The sequence below is a fragment of the Ammospiza caudacuta genome, chromosome 6 (genome assembly GCF_027887145.1).
Source record: "Ammospiza caudacuta isolate bAmmCau1 chromosome 6, bAmmCau1.pri, whole genome shotgun sequence".
Classification (NCBI taxonomy): domain Eukaryota; kingdom Metazoa; phylum Chordata; class Aves; order Passeriformes; family Passerellidae; genus Ammospiza; species Ammospiza caudacuta.
The window spans coordinates 23,126,346-23,151,390 of NC_080598.1; the positions used below are offsets into that span (position 1 = coordinate 23,126,346).

Below are 25,045 nucleotides of genomic sequence, written 5' to 3' on the forward strand. Positions count from 1 at the left end.
AGGTATCCTTCGATGGAGGGTTTTCTATGTCTGAAAAATACTATATTTTCTTTTTAATCTGCAAGGTGTCAAGGGCACTGATGCCCAATCTATTTTACCTGAGAATTCAAGGAACTTATCTGTAGCTTTTATTCCAAGAATAAATGAATTATTTTATTCAGAAGGGTTTCCAAATCTGTAAGGCTTAGGCCCATAATCACGTATTAATTTCCATGCTGTAACAGAAACAAATGCAAAAATGCTTTTCTCCACTCGGTGGTGCTAGCTGCACAGGAAAAACATTTTCCAGCAGTGGCTCTGTGCAACTCAAACTGTTCAGCAATTGTGCTCTTATGGACACAAAACACGCCCAAAGCTGTAGCAATTTGAGATCAATTAAAATCTTTAGCTGCCTGCTCCATCCCTACGAGACAATATTTTTCCAAGGTGATTTCCTGTGTACTTGGAAGAAAAGCAGTTGACTAGGCTTATGTATGCTGATGTTGTTCCTTTGATAAGGAAGCTGATGCCTGTACAGGGGGTTTTGCACGGGAGCTCAGGCTCCTGGGGGGACGGAACAGGCAGCCAGCCACCCGAGTGAAGTTTTGAATAAGCATCCCAGAGGGAGAGATCTGCTAAACTTCTCAAAGAGCCTCAAATTCCTCAATCCTAACAATGCACATTGTCAGGGAACTGTGCCTGCCATTTCAAGATAAGAGAGGAAATCAGTCTGTGACTGCAGAGAGTGATTTTGATTGATATCTGGCATTGCAGCTCGACCTGGTATTTTTTTTTAAAGGTCTCTCCAAGTGCTAGGGAGTGAATAGTAAAATAGGTAGGTTGTTAGGAAGTTCAGGCAAAACAGCAGCATAGTGAGCTCAGGCCCTAGTCATCTAATGTTCTCAGATGTCCAGAAATGCCTCAGCCATGACATCCTTGTCCCACACTGCCTTGGCCTGGAATGACATCTAGGGCTTCTGTTCTATTTTAACCTGACATTCAGATGTTTCTGATTGGGATTTATTTCATATTAGGGTTTTGTGTGTGTCAGAATCTGAGTAAGGATATCAACATTTGTCTCTAAACCCTTTTACTTTCTCCATGCATTGCATAACCCATAAACACTTTGTTTCCTTTCTCCATACATTACTTGCTTCAGCCTGAATCTTTACACTGGTTTGCAGATGCTGTTGGCCTCTCATGTGACACAAAGACTCAGGACTAAGCACTTCTCCAAGACATCATTTAACAAGAGTAGCTTGAGTCAGAGTGGTTGCAAAAGGACCTGGAGGTGCTGGTTGACAGCTCAAAATGAGCCAGCAGTGTCCAGGTGGCCAAGAAGGCAAATGGTATCCTGGCCTGAGTCAGCAGTAGTGTGGCCAGCAGAATCAGGACAGGGATTGCTGCTCTGTACTGGGCACTGGTGAGGCTGCCCCTTGAATCCTGTGTTTGGTTTTGGACCTCTCACTACAGGAAAGACATGGCTGGGGCAATGAGACTGGTGAAGGGCCTAGAAAACAGGTCTTATAAGGAACAGCTGATGCAGCTGGGGTTGTTTAGCTTGCAGAAAAGGAAGTTCAGGGGAGACCTTATTCCTCTGTCCAACTGCCTTTCTTTCAAGGACTTTGTACCAAGGTGGGCTTGGGCCATTTTCCAAGTAACAAATGACAGGACAAGAGGAAATGGCCTCAAGTTGCACGAGGAGAGGTTTAAATTGGATATTAGGAAAAAGTTCTTCACCAAAAGGGTTGAAGAGTACTGGAACAGCTGGCAACAGAAGTTGTTGAGTCACCATCCCAAGGGGACATTTAAAACACATGCAGATGTGTCACTTAGGGAAAAGATTTAGTGGTGGACTTGCCGTGTTAGGTTTGTGGTTAGACCTGATGATCTTAAGAGCCTTTTCCAGCCTAGAGGCTTCTGTGATTCTAGGAACTGAAAGTGTTGTAAGATCAGAGTAGATAAAAGAGTGTGAGTCCTCTCACCTATTTTAGCTATAGCAAATATCAAGTATTACGACTTTTGCTGATTTTTCTTCTGGCTGACATCAGATGCTGTCAGGTAAGAGATGCATAAACTGGGAGATCCTGAGCCACAATGTGGCCTCCCTCAGCCACCTTCTCATGGAAAAATGTGCAAATCAGAAATGAAATTTGAATCCTGCAGGATCATAAAGTCTCTGGAAAAAGGGATATGCCTGGGTGTTTATGTAGTTTTTCTGCTATTGCAAATTCCTACTTCTGGAGTGTGAACTTATGTTCATGTTTGAAAGGACCTGATGGATCACTAGAATTTTTGCACAATGTTGTGTGTGGAGACTGAAACCTCTCAGGGTGCTGTTATAGGACAGCATCTTTCCACTTTGAGTCAGTTTTTGAGATAGTTACTTTGTGGAAGCTAAGCATAGATTTTCTTCTTGGGCTTTTAGGAAAAACTCTACTGACACTGTTTGTGGTCACCTATGGCCCATACCTGGTGTAATACCTGCCAGTTAATCAATAAGTATGTAACTAATACCTGCCAGTTAATCAATAAGTATGTAACTAACTTTTATATTGATGTCCTGCCTGCTTAGGGCCTTCAAGACCCCAGATACATATTACTAAATAGGTAATATCCATGAAAATTAAATGCTGGTATCAGAAGCACAGACATTTTGTGATCCCTGTTGTCATTCACCCTAACTGCAGAAGGTTGGCTGGGGAAGCGAGACATTGGCCTTCAATTAAATAGCTTTGATGTGGAACACCAGGGTGACCAAGACTAGGTTCTCCTCTCAGAGAGTTAACAGTGAAGAAACCAGTTATGAAACTATAATGAAGAAAGCTAAATGCAAACTTTGTGTTAAAAAACAGTGCAGGTGCTCCTCAGAGAAAGTCTGCATACTTATCTCAGAGCCCAGGAGTCTCACACGAGACAACCTTGTTTATATGAATTTTGTGGTTAAGCCTCATAAATTGCCAGGTGCCACCTGGATTTGAGAGTTCTGTATTGTGTTCAGTTCAAAGAAACTGTGGTTAGCAGCAGTGTTGTATGGGGAACTCAGAGGGAGAAGGATAAGTGAGATAAACAGCACTGCAGTGTCTTTAAAAAGCAGAGGGAATACAGAAAGAGTGAGAGCACGCGTGAGAGACAGCAAACAAGTCTGACATTTGGAGCAAACTGGGCAGGCACAGCAGCAGCTCTACAAACTGACAGCGAGCTGAAGGTAGGCTAGCAGTATTAATGAGAGCATCCCACATGCTTGTAGGACATCCCAGTGTTGGTTCCTTGTCCTGGTTTAATGGGCAGGTCAGTGATTTTATATCTGCTTCCTCACTCCAGAGGTTGTTCTGTTCATTTTGGTGAGCCTTTTTATAAAGCAAAGTCTTCCTTGATGTGAAGAAAAGTATTGCAATCTTGCTTGTCTTCAGAAATGTATGAAATATTGTGATCTGGCGGAAAACAGGGATTTCTTTTCCCTTGTCAAGAAAAAAAAGGTGGTACTGAACACAGCTGTTTGAGTTGATTAAATAACCATGGCTGGAGATTCATGCCTGGGGTTCCCTCTGTAAGAATCTGAGTGGGGTAGGCAAGGTGAAAAAAGCATGACCCCCAACTAGAATAACATAACACAGGCACATTTTCAGTAGCAGGAAATATTCCTAGCACTGGGAAAATTTCTTGCTCTCTTAAGAGAGTTGCTGTAATCTCCACTGCCTGGGAGCTAGACAATTCAAAAGCATTTGATGAGTAGTCTGTTGGCAACAATTAACCACTGCAGAAGGTGAAGGTCTGGTAACCTGAGAGGGCATCTTTGTCATTCATTTCTTCCAGGACATGTTCAATGAAAGAGGAAAAGAAAAAAATGCTTGAACTTTCCTTTAGCATGGGTAAACCCTGTCACATTAATTTGAGCTGGTGATTAGTAGCAAGAGTCAGGTCATGGCTTTGGAGATGAGTATGACACTGCAGTGGCACTTACTCAAAGGGTCAGAAGAGCAAAGAAAGTATTAAATATTTTGCATTAAATGTGCGCTGTGCTAGCTGTTTCTTTACAATGACTTTGATGTCATCCTGAAGAGGCATTACTCATGGTTTAAGAGATTCTGAAAGTGCTGCTGGTGATGGTGAAATTGCACAAAATTGCATAGGGTGTTATGTAGAAGAGAACGATCTGTGGGCAGTATAGGGCAACTAGGTATTCAATTACTCTGCAGGTGGCAGGAACACAGAACTATTCAGGGGAAATGGGTTACTGCTCAGAGCATAAATTTCACCAAGTCTGTCACAAGATGCAGACAAGAGAGTGGAACAGGAGTAATGCTCTGGATACATCTGTGCACAGCTGCACCTCACAGTTCTGTGAACAGCAGAATACAAGCATGCTCCTTGCCAGGCTGGATCAGCAATGGGCAGCAGGGGACTGCAGTGCAGACAGATATTTAGGAGTACAGCAGCTGGACAGAGCAATGTGGACAGATGGGGACAGTGGTATGGGCAGCTTGCTCTCGGTGGGATGGAGCGAAGAGAAGCTGGGATGAAAACAAACCTAAACTTTAGTTGCCAAGCCTAATGAATGATTTTAAAGTAAAACTCAGCTCTTCGGGAAGGAGATAATAAGACTGGTTTGTTATTCTGGATGTGGAACTTAATTAATGCATACAGTCCTTTCCCAACAGACTGTGAGGGGCTGTACTGAAATGAGACTTTATTGAAAGGTTATAGATGAAATAATCCCAGAAACACTGGGCATCATCACTTTGAACCATGACTTGGATGTATTACCTAATGAAGGACAGCCTCTGAAAAGACACCAAACTGAGATTTCTAGCAAGTTATGTGGATTACTAAGTGATTATAAGATCAATAAAAGAAATCACAGCTATGTAATTTCTAGTTCTAGTGCATTGTCTTAAGGTACAGTCTTCCGCATTTTTAGTACTCACACCAAGCAGAGAGTAAAACCAAAATAGGTCAGAAAACATAACTGAATTTTCTCTATACTGTTTATTTACCTTGTGCACTTCTCATAGCCAGGTAATGAAAAATAGGTTAGTCACTCTTGTTGTTTCTATACTATTTTATTTTCTGGGTCTGATGCAGTAGCAAAAAGTTTCTGTGTTTGAGGTGAAAGTCTTGTATTTATTTTTATACATGCCATATTTCCATGGAAACCACATTGATATTACTTTTGGCTGCACCTCTATGAAAGCTAAAATTAGGGTCAAATTTACACAGACATTTTTCAGATTTCCAGTACCAGTAACCCTTACAAAGAGATCTCAGCAAGGTACTTAAATGAATGACTAATATACAATGTATAAATATTCTCCCAGGATCAAATCTGAAGCCAGTATGCATTGCTGTATCCCCTTTGGAGTTCAGGGAACTGTAGTGCTTTGTATCAACAGAGAACACAGTCCTCCTGCTTTAATGGAACTACTCATTAAGCACACGCTAAAGTACCTTACAAAACTGAGGCCTGAATAAAGTCTAGGCTGGGACTGAGTGGTATGTGCTACTCTGCCCATGTGGAATGCTGTGTATGAAACACTTCTGACCAGATTCAGAAATAAAAAGGAACATGAGAGCAGTGGGTTTGCTGATTTAGATAACCTAGCATGAACACACAAAATTCTACCTTTCAGACATCAGTTGAGTCCAGTTTCACATTAAAAGAATCACCAACTTGTAGAATGTAATGCTGTTGTCTATAGTAGCTTTACTTATGGTAAGCTCCATCAAGCAAAAGAAGGAAGGGGCAGATTTAGATGTTTACTACTTCATGTAAGGTGCACAGGTGAGCAAATAGACATGTGATGCCTCAGGATCCAAGTCAAAATAAATTTGGGAATTCATCTCATATATTGAGTGGACAGTCTTTTAATTTGGAAATTAAGCTAACTTACATACTTCTATTTCTCAGGTGACCTGGTTTCTGTGAGACTGCAGATGTCAGTAGCATCACAAATGGACCTACCTGAAGAACTTCAGCATACATATACAAAATTTTCTGAATGGAAATTCAAGCTCTTTAAATTGCGATCATTTGAAAAAACAGCCTCTGATGACAGCCAGCACATACACAAAGATCAGGCAGAAGAGGCTGTTTCTTCAAATAAAGAAATCATCCTGCATGAAGATGAAGCAGTGCCAAGAGGAGAAAAGATGGAGTTAACAGGCAATAGGCAGGGACTTGAGGAAGATGCCCATGCCATGAAAACACAAGACAATAGAGTTCATCAGAACAATCTGAAGCAACTATGCCGCATCTGTGGGGTTTCATTTAAAACGGATTGTTCCAAGAGAACTTACCCAGTGCATGGGCCAGTGGATGATGAAACTCTTTGGCTTCTGAGAAAGAAAGAAAAAACAGCAACCTCTTGGCCAGATCTTATTGCTAAGGTTTTCAAGATTGATGTGCGAGGGGATGTTGACACTATCCATCCCACTCGATTTTGTCACAACTGTTGGAGTATTATACATAGAAAATTCAGTAATACTCTATGTGAAGTGTATTTTCCTAGGAACAGCACAATGGAGTGGCAACCCCATTCCCCAAACTGTGATGTCTGCCACACTACCAAACGAGGAGTCAAGAGAAAAAGCCAGCCCCCAAGCGTGCAACGTGGCAAACGTGTCAAAACCACTGGGGAGCGTGCTCAGCTAAACAGAGGTGTAAAGAACCAACATCTCAAACAAGCACAGATAAACAACAAAAATTTAATGAAAGAGATTGTCAGTTGCAAGGATATACATCTCAGCACCAAGCTGCTTGTAATTGATTACCCAGTAGATTTCATTAAATCCATTTCTTGCCAGATTTGTGATCATATTTTGGCAGATCCAGTGGAAACAACGTGCAGGCACTTGTTTTGCAGAACTTGCATCCTTAAATGTATCAGGGTTATGGGCAGCTATTGCCCCTCCTGCTGGTATCCTTGCTTTCCTACTGATCTGGTAACACCAGTGAAATCCTTCCTGAACATCCTTGATAATCTGAGTATAAGATGCCCTGTAAAGGAATGTGATGAAGAGATCTCGCATGGAAAATATGGCCAACACCTTTCTGGCCACAAGGAGATGAAAGAAGGAGAGCTCTATAGCTACATCAATAAAGGTGGCCGACCGAGGCAGCACCTCCTGTCTTTGACGAGGAGAGCTCAGAAACATCGTCTGAGGGAGCTGAAACGTCAAGTCAAGGCTTTTGCTGAGAAAGAAGAGGGTGGTGATATAAAGGCTGTATGCATGACTTTGTTCCTGCTAGCTCTGAGAGCAAAAAATGAGCACAAACAAGCAGATGAACTGGAGGCTATAATGCAAGGGAGGGGATCTGGACTTCATCCTGCTGTCTGTCTGGCCATCCGAATCAACACGTTTCTCAGCTGTAGTCAGTATCATAAAATGTACAGAACAGTAAAAGCTGTCACTGGGAGGCAGATCTTCCAGCCTTTGCACGCTCTTCGCACTGCTGAGAAAGCCCTTCTACCGGGTTATCACCCATTTGAATGGAAACCTCCCCTGAAAAATGTATCCACTAACACAGAAGTGGGAATTATAGATGGACTATCAGGACTGCCACTCTCAATTGATGATTACCCAGTAGACACAATTGCAAAGAGATTCCGATATGATGCGGCCTTGGTTTGTGCCTTAAAGGACATGGAGGAGGAGATCTTGGAAGGCATGAAAGCAAAAAACCTGGATGACTATTTGAATGGCCCCTTCACTGTGGTAGTAAAAGAGTCCTGTGATGGAATGGGAGATGTCAGTGAGAAGCATGGAAGTGGGCCTGCTGTCCCAGAGAAGGCTGTTCGCTTTTCCTTCACAGTCATGAACATTTCTATAGCACATGGGAATGAAAGCAAGAGGATCTTTGAGGAAGTAAAGCCCAATTCAGAGTTGTGCTGTAAGCCCTTGTGCCTTATGCTGGCTGATGAATCAGATCATGAAACCCTGACAGCAATCCTGAGCCCCCTCATAGCAGAAAGAGAGGCTATGAAAAACAGTGAACTGCTGCTTGAAATGGGAGGCATTCTGAGAACATTTAGATTTGTCTTTAGGGGTACAGGATATGATGAGAAACTCTTGAGGGAAGTGGAAGGGCTGGAGGCCTCAGGTTCCACTTATATTTGTACCCTGTGTGATGCAACGCGCCTGGAGGCATCCCAGAATCTGGTCTTCCACTCCATAACCAGGAGCCATGCTGAAAATCTGGAGCGATATGAAATATGGAGGTCCAACCCCTATCACGAGTCTGTAGATGAGCTCCGTGACAGAGTGAAGGGTGTTTCAGCCAAACCTTTTATTGAGACTGTTCCCTCCATAGATGCATTGCACTGCGACATTGGCAATGCAACAGAATTCTACAGGATCTTCCAGATGGAGATTGGTGAACTTTACAAGAATCCTGATGTGTCTAAAGAGGAGAGAAAGAGGTGGCAGTTGACTCTTGACAAACACCTCAGGAAGAAGATGAACTTGAAGCCTATGCTGAAGATGAGTGGAAATTTTGCTAGAAAGCTCATGTCCAAAGAGACTGTAGAGGCAGTATGTGAATTAATTAAGTGTGAGGAAAGGCATGAAGCCCTAAAAGAACTAATGGACCTTTATCTGAAGATGAAGCCAGTGTGGCGATCCTCATGCCCTGCCAAGGAGTGCCCAGAACTGCTGTGCCAGTATAGCTTCAATTCACAGCGTTTTGCAGAGCTCTTATCTACAAAGTTCAAGTACAGATATGAGGGCAAGATTACAAATTATTTCCACAAAACGCTTGCTCATGTTCCTGAAATCATTGAAAGAGATGGGTCCATTGGGGCCTGGGCAAGCGAAGGAAATGAGTCTGGAAACAAACTGTTTAGGAGGTTCCGAAAAATGAATGCCAGGCAGTCCAAGTTCTATGAGATGGAGGATGTCTTGAAGCACCACTGGCTATATACCTCCAAGTACCTCCAGAAGTTCATGAATGCTCATAAAACATTAAAAAGCCAGAACTTCACCATTGATTCAGAGGGTAGTTTAGGTGATTCTTTGCCACTGGAGGTGTTGGAAAACAATGATTCAGCAGAACTCTAAACGTACAGCACCTTTGGTGTTGGGTTTGTGATGGTGTCTCCCTGCAAGGAATCAGATTCTTCTTTGAACCTGCAGAGGTACAGAGAAGTCTGATATTTACACTCCCTCTTAAGGTGCTGAGAGGAGTTCATTTAATAAAATGTGTGTGTTGGGCATCTCCTAGAGGCAATGCACTGGTGCATTTACCAGTTGTTATATGAAATGAAAGCAGAAAAAAATCACAAAGAAGGGTCTTTGTTTTGTTCTGGTCATATTGTTTCCAAGGGACAAAATCAAAGTTAACAAGGTTTTATAGCAAGTTTTAGCTGGGAGGGAATATGATTGTGGAAAGTTGTGACAGTTGCTGCAAAGGAGCATTGCTGTTTGTTTGCATCCTGTTGAATATTTTGCTGTTTACTTTTTAAGAGGCCTTGATTATTTTCTTGATGGTTCTTTGGGTTTTATAAGTAAAGATTCATCAGTGAGACAGTTGGATAATTGTTTTGGATAAAGTTCAGTTATTTTTGTAGAAAATACTTACTAAAAATGCAAACTTTGATGTCACATACTCTAGAAATATTATTATTTAACATATATATTGTAGTACTGCTTAGGAGCAGATGATGGTATCATCATGCTAATTTACTACATGAAGATATAGGAAAGGTAGCTGAAGTTTTTAGAAGATTTTTATCATAGCTTGTTTACTCTGAAAGGCAAACTTGTGCTCCTAAATCAGGATTTACAGTACCTTGTGGTTATCTCATTATATAAAGTACATTCAAGCTCTGCTGTGTAGCTTGTTGCTTCATGAGCATTTTAGACTTCTATGGTAACTTCAGTATATAGTACAATTTGCATGTGTACAGTTTTATTGAATGAATTCCTGGCCTCATTGAAGTCACCAGTAAATCCTCATTAATACCAGTAGGTGCACATTTTCACCAGGTGACTTTAGTCGCAGCAGTCCCATTTCTCAGGGGATGGTTATTACCTCGAGCAGATACATGCCAGCAGGGTATTTCCCTGACTGCGGCTGCTGTACTCTGCCTGTATCTGATACCAAACTTTTTCTCACTGCCTCATTTTCCAAATCTGTAAAAGAGGGATAATATTTATTAACCTCAAAGACAGCTGCTTACACGACTAGTTAAAAAGCAATAAACTCCCTTGAAACTTCTGCATGCCATATTTTTCACTATTACAGCAGTGTTTAGTTGGTATTTGTCTTTCTGAAGTGATATTTAGTATATTTATAATTCATAAAATTATGACTTTAATTCACTGACATGTTCATGAAACATACTCAAGTACCTGAAATACCTCCAAATCATCCAGCCTTTCAGATCTGCATCTGTGGCTAGGGTGTGACTGTGTTTGCAGTAATGTTTCTGAAACAAGGTTAAATGCGGAAACAATCAAAGCACAGATCTAAAAGAATTCACTTTTTTTTTTTTCATTTTGATGTGGCAGAAGTTGGTTTCTGAGTGTAAGTGAACAATGAATTTAAAAGAATTAATGGTCTGTGGTTTGTTTTGTAGTATCTCGTTCATGGTGTTTAAGGATCTGGCATTTACCATTTATGGACAATTAAAAAATAGAATTAAGAGCTAATTATGCCTTTCTTTTGGTTTCAACTAATTAAATCACTATTTTTAAAATAGTCTAATTTAGGATTTTAGTTTAACATTATTTCTTTAAACAGAGTTTTACACAATGTCAAAATCTGCAGATGGAAAGAGTCTTTTTTCTAAGCAGCCATGAGGGCTACAGAAATTTCTGTATGATGTATCATTTATATCTGCACTTCCTGAGTGTTCATTTCTGGATTAATTTTTTTTTAATTTCTTTGAAAACAAGTATTTCCTATATAGCATAAGAATAGTTTTGCATAACTATAAATGCACACCACAAATAGACCTGTTTCCTAGGGAGTGCAAACAGCAGTTATAAAGAACATTCTCTAGCAGTTATAGTTTTGCAGATATAGTTTTCATATTTGGTCAGCATATATTTAATTATACAAATAGTTGCACACTTTTATTTTTTCTCTGTATGTATATTTGGGACAGCTGTTTTACCTTGTTTTGTATCCTTGAGTTTGCTTGAATGAATTAGGGGTTTGTTTAACAATCTTGGCTCATCTCGTGGTGATCTTCACTCCACTTAAGAGGTATATACTTAAGGCATTGCCTTTGCACAGGAGTGAATTTCAAGTAATGCAAAGTCATCCATGGTAATGCATTGATACTGATATGAATTTGTGGCATGGAGTGAGGGACCAGACTTTGTTAATTTTGCACATTTTATTTCAGTGACTGTAACTGAAACATGGTCAAATTCCCAATTCAATTTAACAGACTGCTGATACAGCAAGTGATTGGTCTCACTGTCTGTGAAAGGGCTGAGTAAGTTTGATCCTTGCACACATGTTTTCTTAAGACAAGCCTTACATCCTGGGGTAACTCATCAAAGTGAACAAAATGTGAGTGGGGACAGAGGAATGCAGTGCCATGTAGCAATACTCTTTTGTGAGATATTTTAAGCTATAAAGTCACATTTCACACTCTACCAGCTCTGGGCAGGATAACTGATACAGAGAAGAACTACTATTTTTTTCCCTTTTCTGTTTTTTCAGACTTGAATCTAGTTTAATCTTCTATTTCCCCATTGTTGACATCTTTCTGTAAATCAGCTGAGAATTTTGAGCTCATTAGAACAAACACTTAAAGAGTAGGTACCTGCAAGTGAAGATTTTGTAAACAAAGCTGAAATAATGATGCTACATGCACCCAGCCATGCACTGGAAGGCCAACAAATCCTGACTGAAGGCAGGTGCAGCATTTGGTTATGCAGCCTGTTGTCAAGCCTTCTGACTTTGAAGAGGCTTTAGAAATATGGAGAGACTTCTATTCATGGTACTCTTTCAAACCTTCACATTCTGTTTTTTACTGGTACAAATCCTTCAGTAATTACAGTAAATAATTACCACCTTGTTCTGAAATTGTATTGACCATAGTTTTCATACAATTACATTATGTAACTTTTTTTGCTTGGTTTTGTTTGGTTTTGTTTTCTTCCAGGGTTTGGAATTGTGAATTGCCATGTTATAAATTATATGAACTATGTTAGAAGCCACAATTCTGCTACCACATGTTTTTCTTCCTCACAGGAATAATTATATTGTCTTCACACAAATTACTTTGATTTTTAATCAGGTAGCTCAGAAAGAAACTTTAGATATTTACAGGATCTTAATTTCTGACTACACTGAGTTATTTGCTTTATTTCACTGCATGGCTTTATAATTTTACTTTTTCTTACTGTATTACAGTTTCTTATTTCATTAAACCACTTTAAAATAAAAGCCTTATAAATATTTAAGTTTCTGACTTTTTATTTCTTACAGTTTTTCAATGATGCACATAATTTCCTAGTGGTAGTCTTAGTTTTCATTTAAATTGTGGAAGCTTTTCACAGTTAGGGTGTTCTAATACCCAGAGGCAGCTGTAATTCCAGCCCTCTTCTGGAAGTCACTAATTTAACACAAATGAAGATTACTCTGTGAATCTCAGCAGTCCTTTCAGCACCCTTCCTCACAGGCAGCTTTTTGACAGTTAAATAAGCTGATATAAAACCAGTTTTATTTAGTCTGTAAATGTCTTTTGGTTAATTTACAAATACCATCCCAGATTTTATGTAAAATCAGCCTTGCACTTTTATCATCATGCTAATACATTAAGTATCTTTTGCATCAAAGTTTGGCTCCTCATTAGAGGTTAAGCTGTAAAGATTAGTTCCAATCTACCACTATTTGTAGCTTAGCTTTATTCTACTTCAGAAAAATCTTTCTTTCTTTCTTACAATGATATCTACAGGTCAAGAGATTTATGTGAACCAACTGGTTTGAATGGAACCAATGATGAGCAAATTAAGCTACGTGATTTCCTGTGTAATCAGACAACCAGAGATCTAATATCTGGACGTTATATCACCAATTTAGCTTTTCCATCTGCCCTCAAGTAAAAAATTGTTGGATAGAAAAAATCAGAGCCCATATAAAGCAAAAACCTAAGCCTCAGACAGTTTTCTGGTAAATGAGGATGATGTAACTCCTTAACTCCTAAATCTGTAGTAACTGACTGAATTTTACTTGCCATGTACTCCTGTGGAGATAAGATGAAGAATAATGAGGTCTGTCACACCTCCTCAGAGTGCTGCTTTAGGGGACTGAATATGGTGTGATGGTCAAGCAGCTGACCAGCTACAGGTACTGTTTCCTTAAGTATTTAAGGAGCTTTTGTACCTTTTTCATCAAGCTTAATATTGTCCATGATACAAAAAGAAACATTAGAGACAATTTAATTAGCAGCTTTTCTAGCAGCATGAGGAGAGAGGTCAAGAGGTGCATTTTTAATACTCCTCCTCTGGAGATGGGCATTCTGAGCAAGTGGACAAGTAACCACCGTCTCTACAAAGGTGTCCTGCACATCTGTGGAATGGCCAGAGCCCAGTTGTTCCTGTACGTGTTTATGTATTGAGAAACTGCAGAGTTTATGAGGTTATTCTCGTGCCTTTTTTCCAAAGCAAAAATGTGCTCCACAGTGCCACAGTTTTCAATGTAGAGACAACAAATTGGAGTTTGATTTTCAAAGGCTCAAGCCTTTCCCAAAAGTTAGTCATGTTTGAAATGGAATAGGGTAGGAAATAAAATACAGAGGGAACTGAAGCCACCAATCATGAAAAAGAAGTAAGCCAGTCCTTCTGTCTTTATTACATAGGGTTCAGCAGTAAATAACAAATTCCTTTTCAATCTGAATTCAATATTTTCCTTCTGCTTTTGGCTCCCACTTGCATTATTTCCACTCCTTTCAAAGGTCCATTGGTGCAATGAGTCACTCTGAGCGACAACACATGCTTTAGTGCTACCAGTAAAGTTTGTGCTGTGCTTTTCCGTAAATTAATCAGGTACTTCAAGGTCCAAGCACCTTTCAATAGCAGTAAAATCCATATATTCTTCTCATAGAAGCTGATAATAGCAATACAGTGTTACTAAATTGTGTCTGGGAACCATGATGCTGCTTACTGCGGTTACAAAACACACAGGTCAATTGGATGCAGATACAATAGAGATTTACTTCTGCACTTAAATCTACTTCATCTTATCTGTTAATTCTAACCTGTCTGAGCAAGAAACATCTTGTATTGATTAGCTGGTTTTGAAGACAATGAATGCTTTTGGAGTACCTGGCTCAGGAAATTAGGTGCTTTCTGCAGTCTTGAGTGCTATGTCAAGTGTCTTCACAGGCTGAAGTTTGTGTATCTCTTTATGTTCAAGTCCTTTCAAATATTTTCTGTTTTACTTACAACTTCTTTCTCCTGCAGTAGCTACAGTCTCTGAGATGTGATTTAATGCTGCTGGTACAGCCTTTCACTGTGAAACTGGGACATGCTTTAACCAAGCAATTTTCCCCTCCTACTCAAATAAACCATACATTTAAAAAACCAGCTCAAATACACGGTACACTTATGTTATGGGCCTAGTGAGGTATAACATAAAGTCTGACTGTGAATTGCTTTTTTCATAGCCACAGTGTTAAGTAAGGAACAACAACTCAGGTAAGAACTGGAAGGAACCACAATGTGTGCTTGTGCTCCCAGGGATTCAGGGAGTCACTGCAGCTGCAGGAGTCAGTTCTGGAAATTCAGAGTTGCTCCCAGCATGCTGCAACCACACCACCAGTGCCTGAGCCACAAGGCTTTATCTCAGGCCACATGTCACTTCTGCTAGGCCAGTGTTGAGCTTTCCCATCACAAAATATTTCCATTTTTTTATTTGTCTGCACTAGCAGACAAATTCGTCATACAGTGTGCTGTCCAAGGAACTTGAGGTAATGACAGTAACTGAGAGAGGTAACAGGCAAAAACTCAGACTGGGTATTGCCAGGGAACTCAATAATTATGGGCAGCCCAGTAATTGCAGGGATCCCTTTGTTGTTGCAAAATGGCAAAGTGGCAAGGGGGGAGGTTTTTGTGTGAGTATATTGCCCCTTTTTGTTGGTGTTGAGATGATGTGGCTTTAATGTAGGTGTGGATTTTTTTGGTTGATCTAAATAAGTGCATGATGAAGATATATTTTAATGACAATTCAGCTCTCTAAGACCTATGACTAACCTTCAAAAGGGGACATTGACTATTTCATCAGTTTGAAGGGACTTTGAATGATATTAACTTACTCTTTGGAAAAACATATAGCACTACATACTCTGAGCTTACATAAACTAACATAACAAAGGAAAAGGGAAGTTGGCATTGAAATCCATTAATTTATACCCATATACAGGCTGTAGAGAGGGCAGTCAGGGTGATATACTTCCCCTTTAGAGGCTCAATCCAAACTTTAAGCTCCCTCAGCACATGAAAAGTTGTAAAAGAAAACTTTGTACAGTTGCCCTTTACTCTTCTTCGCTGTTCACTTGGGGTGCTAAGGTTTTAAGGGGAGTACTGTGCAGACACGTCTGTGTTGACAGGAGTTCTGTGCTCCACACACTGCTTTGTAAAGGAGTGGCTGCTCAGGGTCTGCACATAGTGATCAAATAGCTGACAGCTGCTCCTGTTTTCCTTTTTTATTCAGGGATCCAGCATGAGAGTTGGACTGTGAATACTGAGCTATTATTGTTGGCTCACAAATGTTGAGCTGCTGGTATTGATTTTCTGAAAAGCTGTTTAGAGCAGAAACAAAAATAAAAAATAACGCCAAGAATGATGAGGCTTCACAAATAGCCAATAAAAGAATCCACAAAAATCTTAGTAAACTCTTGGGCTATTCAACCTTGACACTGTCCTTTCCAATCTGAATCCAATCTTCTCCTCATGTTTTGAGAAGCCAACTGCATTTGTTTCTACCCTCACAATGCTCCACTGGCTCAATGAATCCCTCTGAGCTACAGTTTGCACTTCTAAGCTTTCACACTCTACACAGTCACCCTGGGAAAGCTGAGAAAGAAATGGGCAGTGAAGGACCTGGAGTCCTGGATAAAAGTCCTGCTCATCAGAAGGAATTTTTTCTGAAGTCAATGGGAGCTCACAGCATGGGGTGGCTGTCAAGCTGATTCCTCATCAGGCCTCATATGGACCTCCCAAGCATATTTGCTGTCCTTTTGTAAACTTTAGGATTTACAGCATTTGATTTACCCATGAATACATGGAAAAAAAACACAGTCATTTTCATTATAAACTTTATTATATTACTAAATTTTAAAAAATACAAACATAAAGAGCAGTTGATGAACACAGTAGTTTAAGAAAAGCAATTTAATTTTTACTGTTGGATGATATTCCTCAACAGTAGCCAAAACTGACATATAATCATTCCATAACTCTCAAAATAAAAAATTAATTATCCAGAATTAAATGCTCCATATATAAGCCTTCCATAATGGAAGTCCCTGAAGAAAACTGACCCTCAGTATCTGAATATTTCATTATTTCTGACACAAGGGACTTAAAACCACTACTTTTGTTTAAAACCAGAATAATTAGTCTCATTTTATTTCATTACACCAACATAAAACTAGAGTAATGCAGCTATAAATTAGGTCAAATATTTCTAGAACTACTGACTAAGATAAAAAATTTAAATGGGCAATATAATGTTCTTAAGGGACAGATGGTAACAGCACTGACTACATGGGACAATGTCCTACCCTACTAGCAATTCCATTAAACTTACTGGGGAGTAAGTTATAGCACAAAATTCAGTTATAGCAAAAAATTCAGCACACAGTTTACCAGTGTCTGGCTGTGTGTTTGCACAGTGTTCTCCAAGATGGGGATCCCTGTCTGGGTTTTACAAAAATACACATAAGAGACAGAAAAAATTTCATGTGCTTTGAAATGTATCAAAAACATTGAGATAACTGAAATAAGATCTCTTCAAGCTCCAATAACCCACACTGCTTCAACCATTGTTGCCTTTGCCTGTGATTTCATTTCCTCCCAGGTGAATACAAATCAGCAGTGTAAATCTATTCAAAGAGTCTCCGAAGGAAGGACTTTTTCGCTGATGTTGATAACTTCATGGGTTTCTTTTTGCGCAATGGTTTCATGGGTGGCTTTTTCAGGCACGCCACCTTTTGGGGAGTTTGTAGCCCTTTATTAAGGTCAATGTGCTTGTTGCAGAAATACTTGACATTTGCTTCTGAGAGACGTAGAAGCATGGTCTCTGAGAGATCCATACACTGTGCGTGGACCCAGTGGCCAGCCCCACTGGAGCACAGGATCATTGCAGGCTTGTTGAGCTCTGTTGAATAGAAAGGGACCCAGGTGTTGATGTCGATATTGCAACTGGCACAGCAGGTGATCCAGTAGCCTGTTTCTGACTCATCTTCTTCATCATCTTCATTGTAAGTATCAGCATCGTTAGCATCAAAGCTATTGGCTTCAGCACTAAAACAGAACTCCTCCGAATCTTCAAATGGAGTGGAGTCTCCAGGGTCTTCACTTGATGTCTGACTGCAAGTTTGTGTCATCACTTCTTCTTCCTTGTCCTCTTCTGCTCCTTTGCATCTCAAAATGTAGAAGTAGTTTGCATCTGGGATTATTTGTTTGTTGGCCCCTGGAATGCCCAGCAAAACAGACCCTTCACCCATATCACAGCCAAACCACATTCTGCAGTGTTTAATATCTGGTGTCCACTCTGGGCCCACACTTTCAACAATTTCTATCTTATTATCCTCCAGAACTACGGTGTTACATGCCAGCCGTTTCTGGTTGTCTGAGAGGTAGCCACCAACAAGGACAAATTCAGTGTCACTGATCTGGGTCACTATAGCACTTGACACTGATATCCCCCCTGGCAGGATGGTGCAGGTCACAGCTGGGCTGCCCAGGGGCAGATCAATTTTTAGCTTGTACAAGTTAGGGGGCCTGGTGTTATTTTGAAGTGAGTGGCCTCCCAAGATGTAGATGGTATCATCTTTGGCAATTGAAACGTGGAAAGAAAGTCCATCTTGAAGCTCTGGAAGCATGTATGATGTACAGCATCCAAACTCAAAATCAATGAGAAACACAGATGGCAAACAGTCGACTACACTGTTCCATGTTTCAGTGGTTCTCTGTGCAAGAGGAGTATATGACCTCCCTCCAAAGAGAACACTCATCCTTTTCCCCCGGCTGTGAACTACGTTAATTGTATGCCCATATCTAGCTTCAGGCACATCTCCACCCAGGTCCTTCTCAATGCATTGGAATGTCATTTTCTTGCTAGTTTTGCTAACCAAACTTATAAAGTAAATCTTATCAGAAAGATCATTGTTAGGTGTTTTACCACCATGGATGATGTACTGGTACTCATCAGCCCTTGCATCGCTTCTGAGCGAGCAAAGAGCAGGGTAGCGGAGAGGGGGAAGGTAACATGAGTCTTTGGAGAAGAAGACAGGTTTCATTTTGAGCTCATTCTGCTTTATATCAAGAAGGAAAACACCAGTGGGGCAGGATCTCTTTGGCCATCCTTTCTGACCAAAAAAGAAAACATGCCCCTCAAAATTCAGGAGAGAGAAGCCCGGCTGAAGCAAGGATGAGTTACTGACGGTGGATACCATCTGCAGGGACATTCTGTCTGTTGACTGGGCCATATTGTGGCTGAGAAAATAAAAGAAACAAAACAGATCAATTAGATCCTATCACAATTACTGTGATTAGATCCTATCACAATTATTTAACACAGCTTGAATAAATCCTATGGAAGTCGCGCTGCAGTTCCCTTCTGAAACCCACAGAGACACACTTTTCTGCGTCTCAAAACATGAGTCAAGCACGAGGCGTGCACCATTTCCGCGGAATTTTGGGGATTTTGTGCTCAACACGGGCTGTCGGCACACGGAGCCTGCACACGGCGCTGCACTGGGGCGGCTTCCCGGGGCGGGCACGGCCGCTCCCAGGGGAACGCGGGCCCGCGGGCTGCTGGGGCCGGTAGTTCCCGCTCGGTGCCCGGGCCGGTAGTTCCCGCCGGGTGCCCGGCCCGGCCCGGCCGCCGCTTCCTTGTCGCGGCCGTGGGGAATCGGGACCGGCGGGCTCAGCGAGCGGGCGGCGGTGAGTGCGGCCGCGGGGCCGGGCCGGTGTGCTGCCGGCGGGGCTCGGCCTGGGCGCGCCCGGGGCGGAGGGAGCGGCGCCGGAGATGTCGCAAGCCGGGATTTCCTGGCCGTCTGTCGCCCCGAGGCGGCCGGGGATGCCGGGCTGGAGCCTCCCAGCTGCCGCAGCCCCGGGCCCCCGAGTGCGGGAGCCTCGTCCGGCGGGGCTCGGGCTCGCCCGGGGCGGCAGGAGGCTCCGGGCAGGGAGCCTGCCCAAGGCCCCGCAGCCAGCGGGCTGGAGGAGCGACGTGCACGGAAACTTGAAACTGCATGTTTTGTTTACGAGGGAAACGTCAGGATTTGTTGATTGCATTTATAAGGGGAGGTGCCCGCTGTGTGTGCAGCCATGCAGGGCTGGCTGGGGCGGCAGGGCCGAGGTGAATCTCAGCTTGTGCTGAGCAGCCCGGTCGGGGTCTCGGGCTTGCGGGTCCCGCTGGGGCTTCGTGGGGCGCGAATCCTCTGCCTGTCATCTGTGCGCTGTGCTCAGGCTTTCATGAGTGGGCTTCAAGGGGTGTCTCTTGCTCTCATAAACCTGTTTGTTTGAAGACTGAAAGAAGTTTATGTAATCAGCCTGGATATTGACTGTGAAAGAGCTTTGGAGAGCACAGACAACAGGGAGGGAAATAACTGGCTGATTCATTGGCAGTGCCTTTGGTGGCAGCAGACTGGTGCTCTTTAGTAAATGTTCAAGTTCTCTGTCCCAGCCTTTGCCAAATCCCCAGAATTTACAGATGTGAGCAAAACATTAGGAAAAAAACAACCCACTAAATCTTACATTTAAAAATGTAATTCCTCTTTTTTTTTGAAAGTTTAAGGATTTGTATTTTCCTTGCTGCTTTTCATTTTTCTGTGACAACAAAAACAGGACACATAGGCTTTCTTTTTTAAGGAAGGATTGATATCTTCTAGTTACATGACATCAAAACCTGGGGGGATCTGAACAACGTTGTGTAGAAGAAGAGTTGTTGTAAAAACACAGGAACTGATGACACTGCATCAATTGCCATGTTGTACCTTATTGCTGCACTGCCTGCCTTAATTCCCTGGTATGGGAACTGCTGTGCTAAAATAGGCACCTGCCATGGAATGTTTTTCAAAGGTGAGGTGTTTTCAGGCCAGAGCACACAGACAGGGTAGGCATAGCCATTCCTGTGTCTGTTTGAAAAACAATCAATGGAATGGCTGTCTTACCTTGTGGAATCATCCAGAGATTGTGGTTGAGTTCTGTTCACTGTATAGCCTAATGCCTCTGCCCTGAAGGTGCTAGATTTTTCTACATTTAGATTTCTTTTCAGAAGTACTGCACTGTGGGTGAGGTTTGGTTATAAGTTAATTAAATTAGTGAACCCATTTCTGAGCATGTGGTTGTGTCCTTATTATGCATAAAGAAAGACTTATGAATTTTTTTACCTTCAGGTGATATGCTAAACAGGAATCTGCTGCTTGTTTCTTACAAGCATTCAAAAATGGCATCATCAGAGGAGCTTGCACTAAGCTAGGTTTACTTGATTAGATGTCATTTGTCTCTTCTTCCATGCTGCCTGGTTACTTAGCTTCTTTGGTTTTACAGGATCTTTAGAAAAGTAAAATGTCTTCCATACCGAAGATGCCATAAGAAAATTTCTGTTCTATATGAGAAAATTAGACTTCTTTATCTTCTACCTCTCCTGTTCTACATTTGACTGCTGGTTTATATTTGAAGTCTAACGAGAGTATCAAAAGTGGCCAACAATTTAATTGACATATTGGTACACATATTACATTTTTACATATACTTTTAAGAATCTCCATATAGGGCAATTGTTAGTGTCCACAATGTCACAAACTATTTCCCAGATATTGAGCAGTACTCACTTCTGCAGAGTTCTCTGTCTAAAGAGTCTGCAGATACAGAGTGGAGAAAAGATCAGTAAAAATTATTTGATTGATAGACATACAGAACATACGTTAAGAACACTTAAACACATTTCCTTGTCTCTCATATTTCTTGAACTTTACATGAGCAAACAGTTCAGTATGTAATGGAAGGAAGGTTTGTCTGAGATTTTTGGACAGAAGTAGCTCTTAGACACTGCCTGGAATTGCTTTGGCTTTCCATGTATTTTCCTGCTAATTACAGTGTGTCAATACAGTGTGGTTGCTCTCTGGCTATGCTGACCTCCAACTCTAACCTTCCAATACCACTGATTCCTTTGGGCCATGGCTCATCTAACCCTGAACAGCTTTGGGGAACCCAAAAGATCTAACCTTATAAACAAAGAGTTTAAAGTGCTTTTTTGTGGCTTTATGCTCAAAACTGGAGTTGGATTAGCATTACAGCTGGTGCAGAGATAAACAGACAAATGCCTTTGTTGTGGTACAACACAGGATACTGAGAGACACTACAATGAGTAAAGACAAATAAGAAAGGAGGGGGAGTTAATAAACAATTGCCAGTTATGATGACTTGAGTCATACTTCGTTATATTTGGTGTTTTTATAGAAGGTTAAGCTGTAAGCATTATACAAATAAATGAGAATCTCAGCATTACTTTTATAAGCCCCGTGTTTGGGAAGCAGTAGTCACCCAAGCTAGAAACTAAGTGAACAGAAAGAGCAAAACTAATATTCTCCCTGTTTATTTTAAAATCAAACAGTATTTTGAGCAGACTTTTCCAATAAGAGTTGTTTATATGGCAAGAAGAGATCGTAAGGAATTCAGATGTTGATGGATGCATTGGGAAATACATTTATAGAAGAATCAGATGAAGACAGGTGTTTTTTAAAAACAGTAGCTAATGTAGTTTGAAATGTGCTTACTATGGAAATAGATGGACATAGTTACAATTTTGGGTGATGTACCATTTCATAAACCCTATTAGGTGGTCACAGAGAAGTACAGGAAGAACATCTTTTAGAGGCAAGGGGTAGCATGAGTGACCTAAACAGCAGCTGACATTTCATATACCTTTGGATAGTCTTCCTTGTCTTCATGCTTCTCCTATGGAAGCAAGTCTGCCATTGTTCTGTGTCCTAGATCCTAGTAAATCTAGGGTTTATGAAATGTCTCTAGATAACAGTGTTTAGGCACTGAGTCACTCACAGACTGTGTTTATTAGTTACTGTCCTCTTTGACCCTACCCAGAAATGGTTTGTTCACCTGTGGGCTTTGCCTGTTACCTGTTAGTTAGGCAACAAAAACATTCTAATCAGGAGAACAATGACTAATCAGTGCTGCTGTTTAGTGTGACATCTCATATTTTTCAGCATTGAAAGTATTATTTATAGTAATTTCACAGTAATTTGAATGCTGCAAAATAATGAATGACTAATGAGTTGATCTTATGAACTGTAGCAAACTCAAAGAACCTGTATTCATTTATACAAAAATAAGATGTTTGAGCTGTACTGATTGGACACTGAGAGAATGAAATGCAGGATATAAGGGAGTCTTAGCTGGTAAACACCCATTGCTGACCATTAATTAGTTTGCAGTTATTTTGATGAGAACACAGGTACCTAGTATAGCATTAAATTGATTTTGCAGTGTTGTGGTTTTTTCCCTTTGATAGATCTGTTTTTTCATTTCCAAAATGGAAAAGCGTACCCCTGAAAAACAAGTGCTGTTTCCAAATTGTCCACAATCAAAATCATATCCAGACACACACAGAAGTTGGAAGTCCTCCATAAAGAAGCTTAAGGAAGGAAATTTTTTATATAGTATTTCTCAAAACATTTTCTAAGTGTATCAACCAAGTTTGCTTTGAGCAAAGCAGCAATTCAGACGTACCTGGCTGATAGCAGTTTTTTGCGTCCTCCGTAATCTTTCTGTGTAATTGGGATTCAAATGTGAGCAGTGTGAGGAATCTTCTGTGATAGCCCAGGGGGCTCGTGGCATGGAGAGACAGCCTGATGGAGGGGATTCTATCTGCTTAATTTGCAGATGTGCTCTGAGAACTCGATCTACTGTGGCTAACTGGCTGTGACTGGGTTGTTTCCTTTCCTCTCCTGTCTTCAGATGGCACAACAAGAAACCCACCAGTCTCCAGAAGCTTTAACTCTTTGCTGTGGAAGAAGCTCAGAGTGACAGCAGGTGCCTCTTAGGTTGTAAATATCTGCAGCATATGCTTGTTTAGGGTTGAGTTTTTTTACTCTGTTACACCTATCAACCTTGTGATCATCTTCAGAATTTTTCAGTGCTATTTTAAAATGTAATTTAAAATAAATGTTGAGTTAAAAAATAATTTCAATAGGTAGTAAAAGAAAACAGTTCTTGCTGGTTGGCATACTACTTTCCCCAAGAGTGCTCTGCTGCAAGCAGGCAATGACATTGAAACAGAGCAAAGGAAGTGACAAATGCATGCAGTTCACTGAGTGAAGGCTGACTAAAAAGTCCAGCTCAAAGTCCACTAGAGTAATTAGAAATGTCTTTTTTTCTCCTTTGGTGGCCTTCTGATCAGACCTTGAAAGACTAATAAAACTTTGCACCCTTCTGTGGCATTTTTCATCAGTTTCACAGTGCTTTTCTCCAACACCAAATAAATAATGAGAGGCTGGGAAGTCCATTGGGAACATATCCTTTCAACAGCCAGCAGTGCTGGGGCACAGAGGATAAGCCACTTGCATAACACAGCACAACAAATAAACAGAAAAACCTGGAAAACAATTTACTCTTCATAGCTCCCTGCTTTTGTTTTCCTGGCCCTACTTCACCCACTCCTGAGTTACAACATCTGCTGCACAGTATTTTAGAAATATCTCAACTCCCATTTGAAACTGCTGTGAGAATAGAAATAGAAGGAACTTGAAATGGAATTTGATTAGTAGAGCAAAGCAAACACACCAAATGTTTGCGAAAATTGTCTTGAGACACTGAATAACTGTAATGCAGATAGGATGTGGTAATGTTTTTCATCTGAAATAGGAGTGCTAAGGCAGTGCTAAGGCACTGTGCCCTGTAGCATCCATATGGGTCTTTTCTTCTGAAACAAAGATAAAAGGAAACTGTAGTGCAGAGTTGAATGCTGAAGAACTTTCCCCAAAGTTGAGGGCTTTCAGATCACATTTGTTTGTATTTTCAGTAGGGCCTAGATAATACTCAACAGCTTTTTATCTAAGTGTTCGATGTATTTTGACCCTTGTTTGGGTCTGTGGTCAAAGATCAAATATTTAAGTGAAAATCTAGTCCCCAGTTGTGTCACTTTAATATTTTACATTAATTTTATACTTTTTCTACCAGTTGACATGCCTTATCTTTAGAAATTCTTTTTCCAGTTACTTTGTGGTTGAGAAGATGGAGAAATTAAATTTTTTTGGTAACAACAGCATGTCATTTTTGGATGAGGACATGGACTGTCCAAGCTGGTCTCTGACTGTCGGTGACAAAGTGCTTTGGAAAAGCTGCAGCAAATAGCTTCAGATTAATGTATCTACATGGTAGGCAAATTATGTTGAAAACTGTCCTGGTCTTAGCAAGAAGACTTCCATCCTGAATTTAACTGGCAGAGAACCCATGTGAAAAGGAATAAATAGACTTTTCCTTCACAATTTCTATTTTAATAACATAGACAGAGCTAGTATATTTTCAGCAGATTTCTCACTGTTGTGGAAATGCTTTATTTCACTTGATTTTCTTCTTCTACAATTAATTTCTTAAAATAATATGTTGTTTGTGTCTTCTTCATCCCAAATCATTCCAAATTGCATTGAGATATTTCCAGGCTTTTCAGCATATTTTCTGCCAGTAAAACACAGTCATCTCTGAGCTGAAATGTAGCTGGCTTCCTGTGGGTTGCAGTAATGCACTCCAGCTCAGCAGGGAAAGGGAAAGCTGCCTTACTCATTTGTGTAGGGTTTGCCAGCCAGAATGCAAATGTGCTGGATACTTAGCCAGGACCCACAGGCTGAAACCTGTAAAAAAA

At 40.8% G+C, this 25,045-nt stretch overlaps 3 protein-coding genes across 7 annotated transcripts in view; 2 read left to right on the plus strand and 1 right to left on the minus strand.

Moving 5' to 3' along the window:
* The first annotated feature begins 5,913 nt into the window (after positions 1 to 5,913).
* On the plus strand, positions 5,914 to 9,036 carry RAG1 (recombination activating 1). Its single transcript, XM_058806347.1, has one exon. The coding sequence runs from the start codon at positions 5,914 to 5,916 to the stop codon at positions 9,034 to 9,036; it is 3,123 nt and encodes a 1,040-aa protein (XP_058662330.1).
* An 8,006-nt stretch (positions 9,037 to 17,042) lies between these two features.
* RAG2 (recombination activating 2) lies at positions 17,043 to 18,650 on the minus strand. Its single transcript, XM_058807812.1, has one exon. The coding sequence runs from the start codon at positions 18,648 to 18,650 to the stop codon at positions 17,043 to 17,045; it is 1,608 nt and encodes a 535-aa protein (XP_058663795.1).
* Positions 18,651 to 18,990: 340 nt separating this feature from the next.
* IFTAP (intraflagellar transport associated protein) overlaps positions 18,991 to 25,045 on the plus strand; it is a 40,138-nt gene continuing 34,083 nt past the window's right edge. For 2 of the 5 annotated variants that reach the window (XM_058807193.1, XM_058807188.1), the window contains exon 1: positions 18,991 to 19,107. The gene's annotated coding sequence lies outside the window, so the exon portion shown is untranslated. Of the gene's footprint in view, positions 19,108 to 23,067; positions 23,229 to 25,045 lie in introns of all 5 variants that reach the window. The other 3 variants (XM_058807190.1, XM_058807191.1, XM_058807189.1) reach the window with 3 other exon arrangements.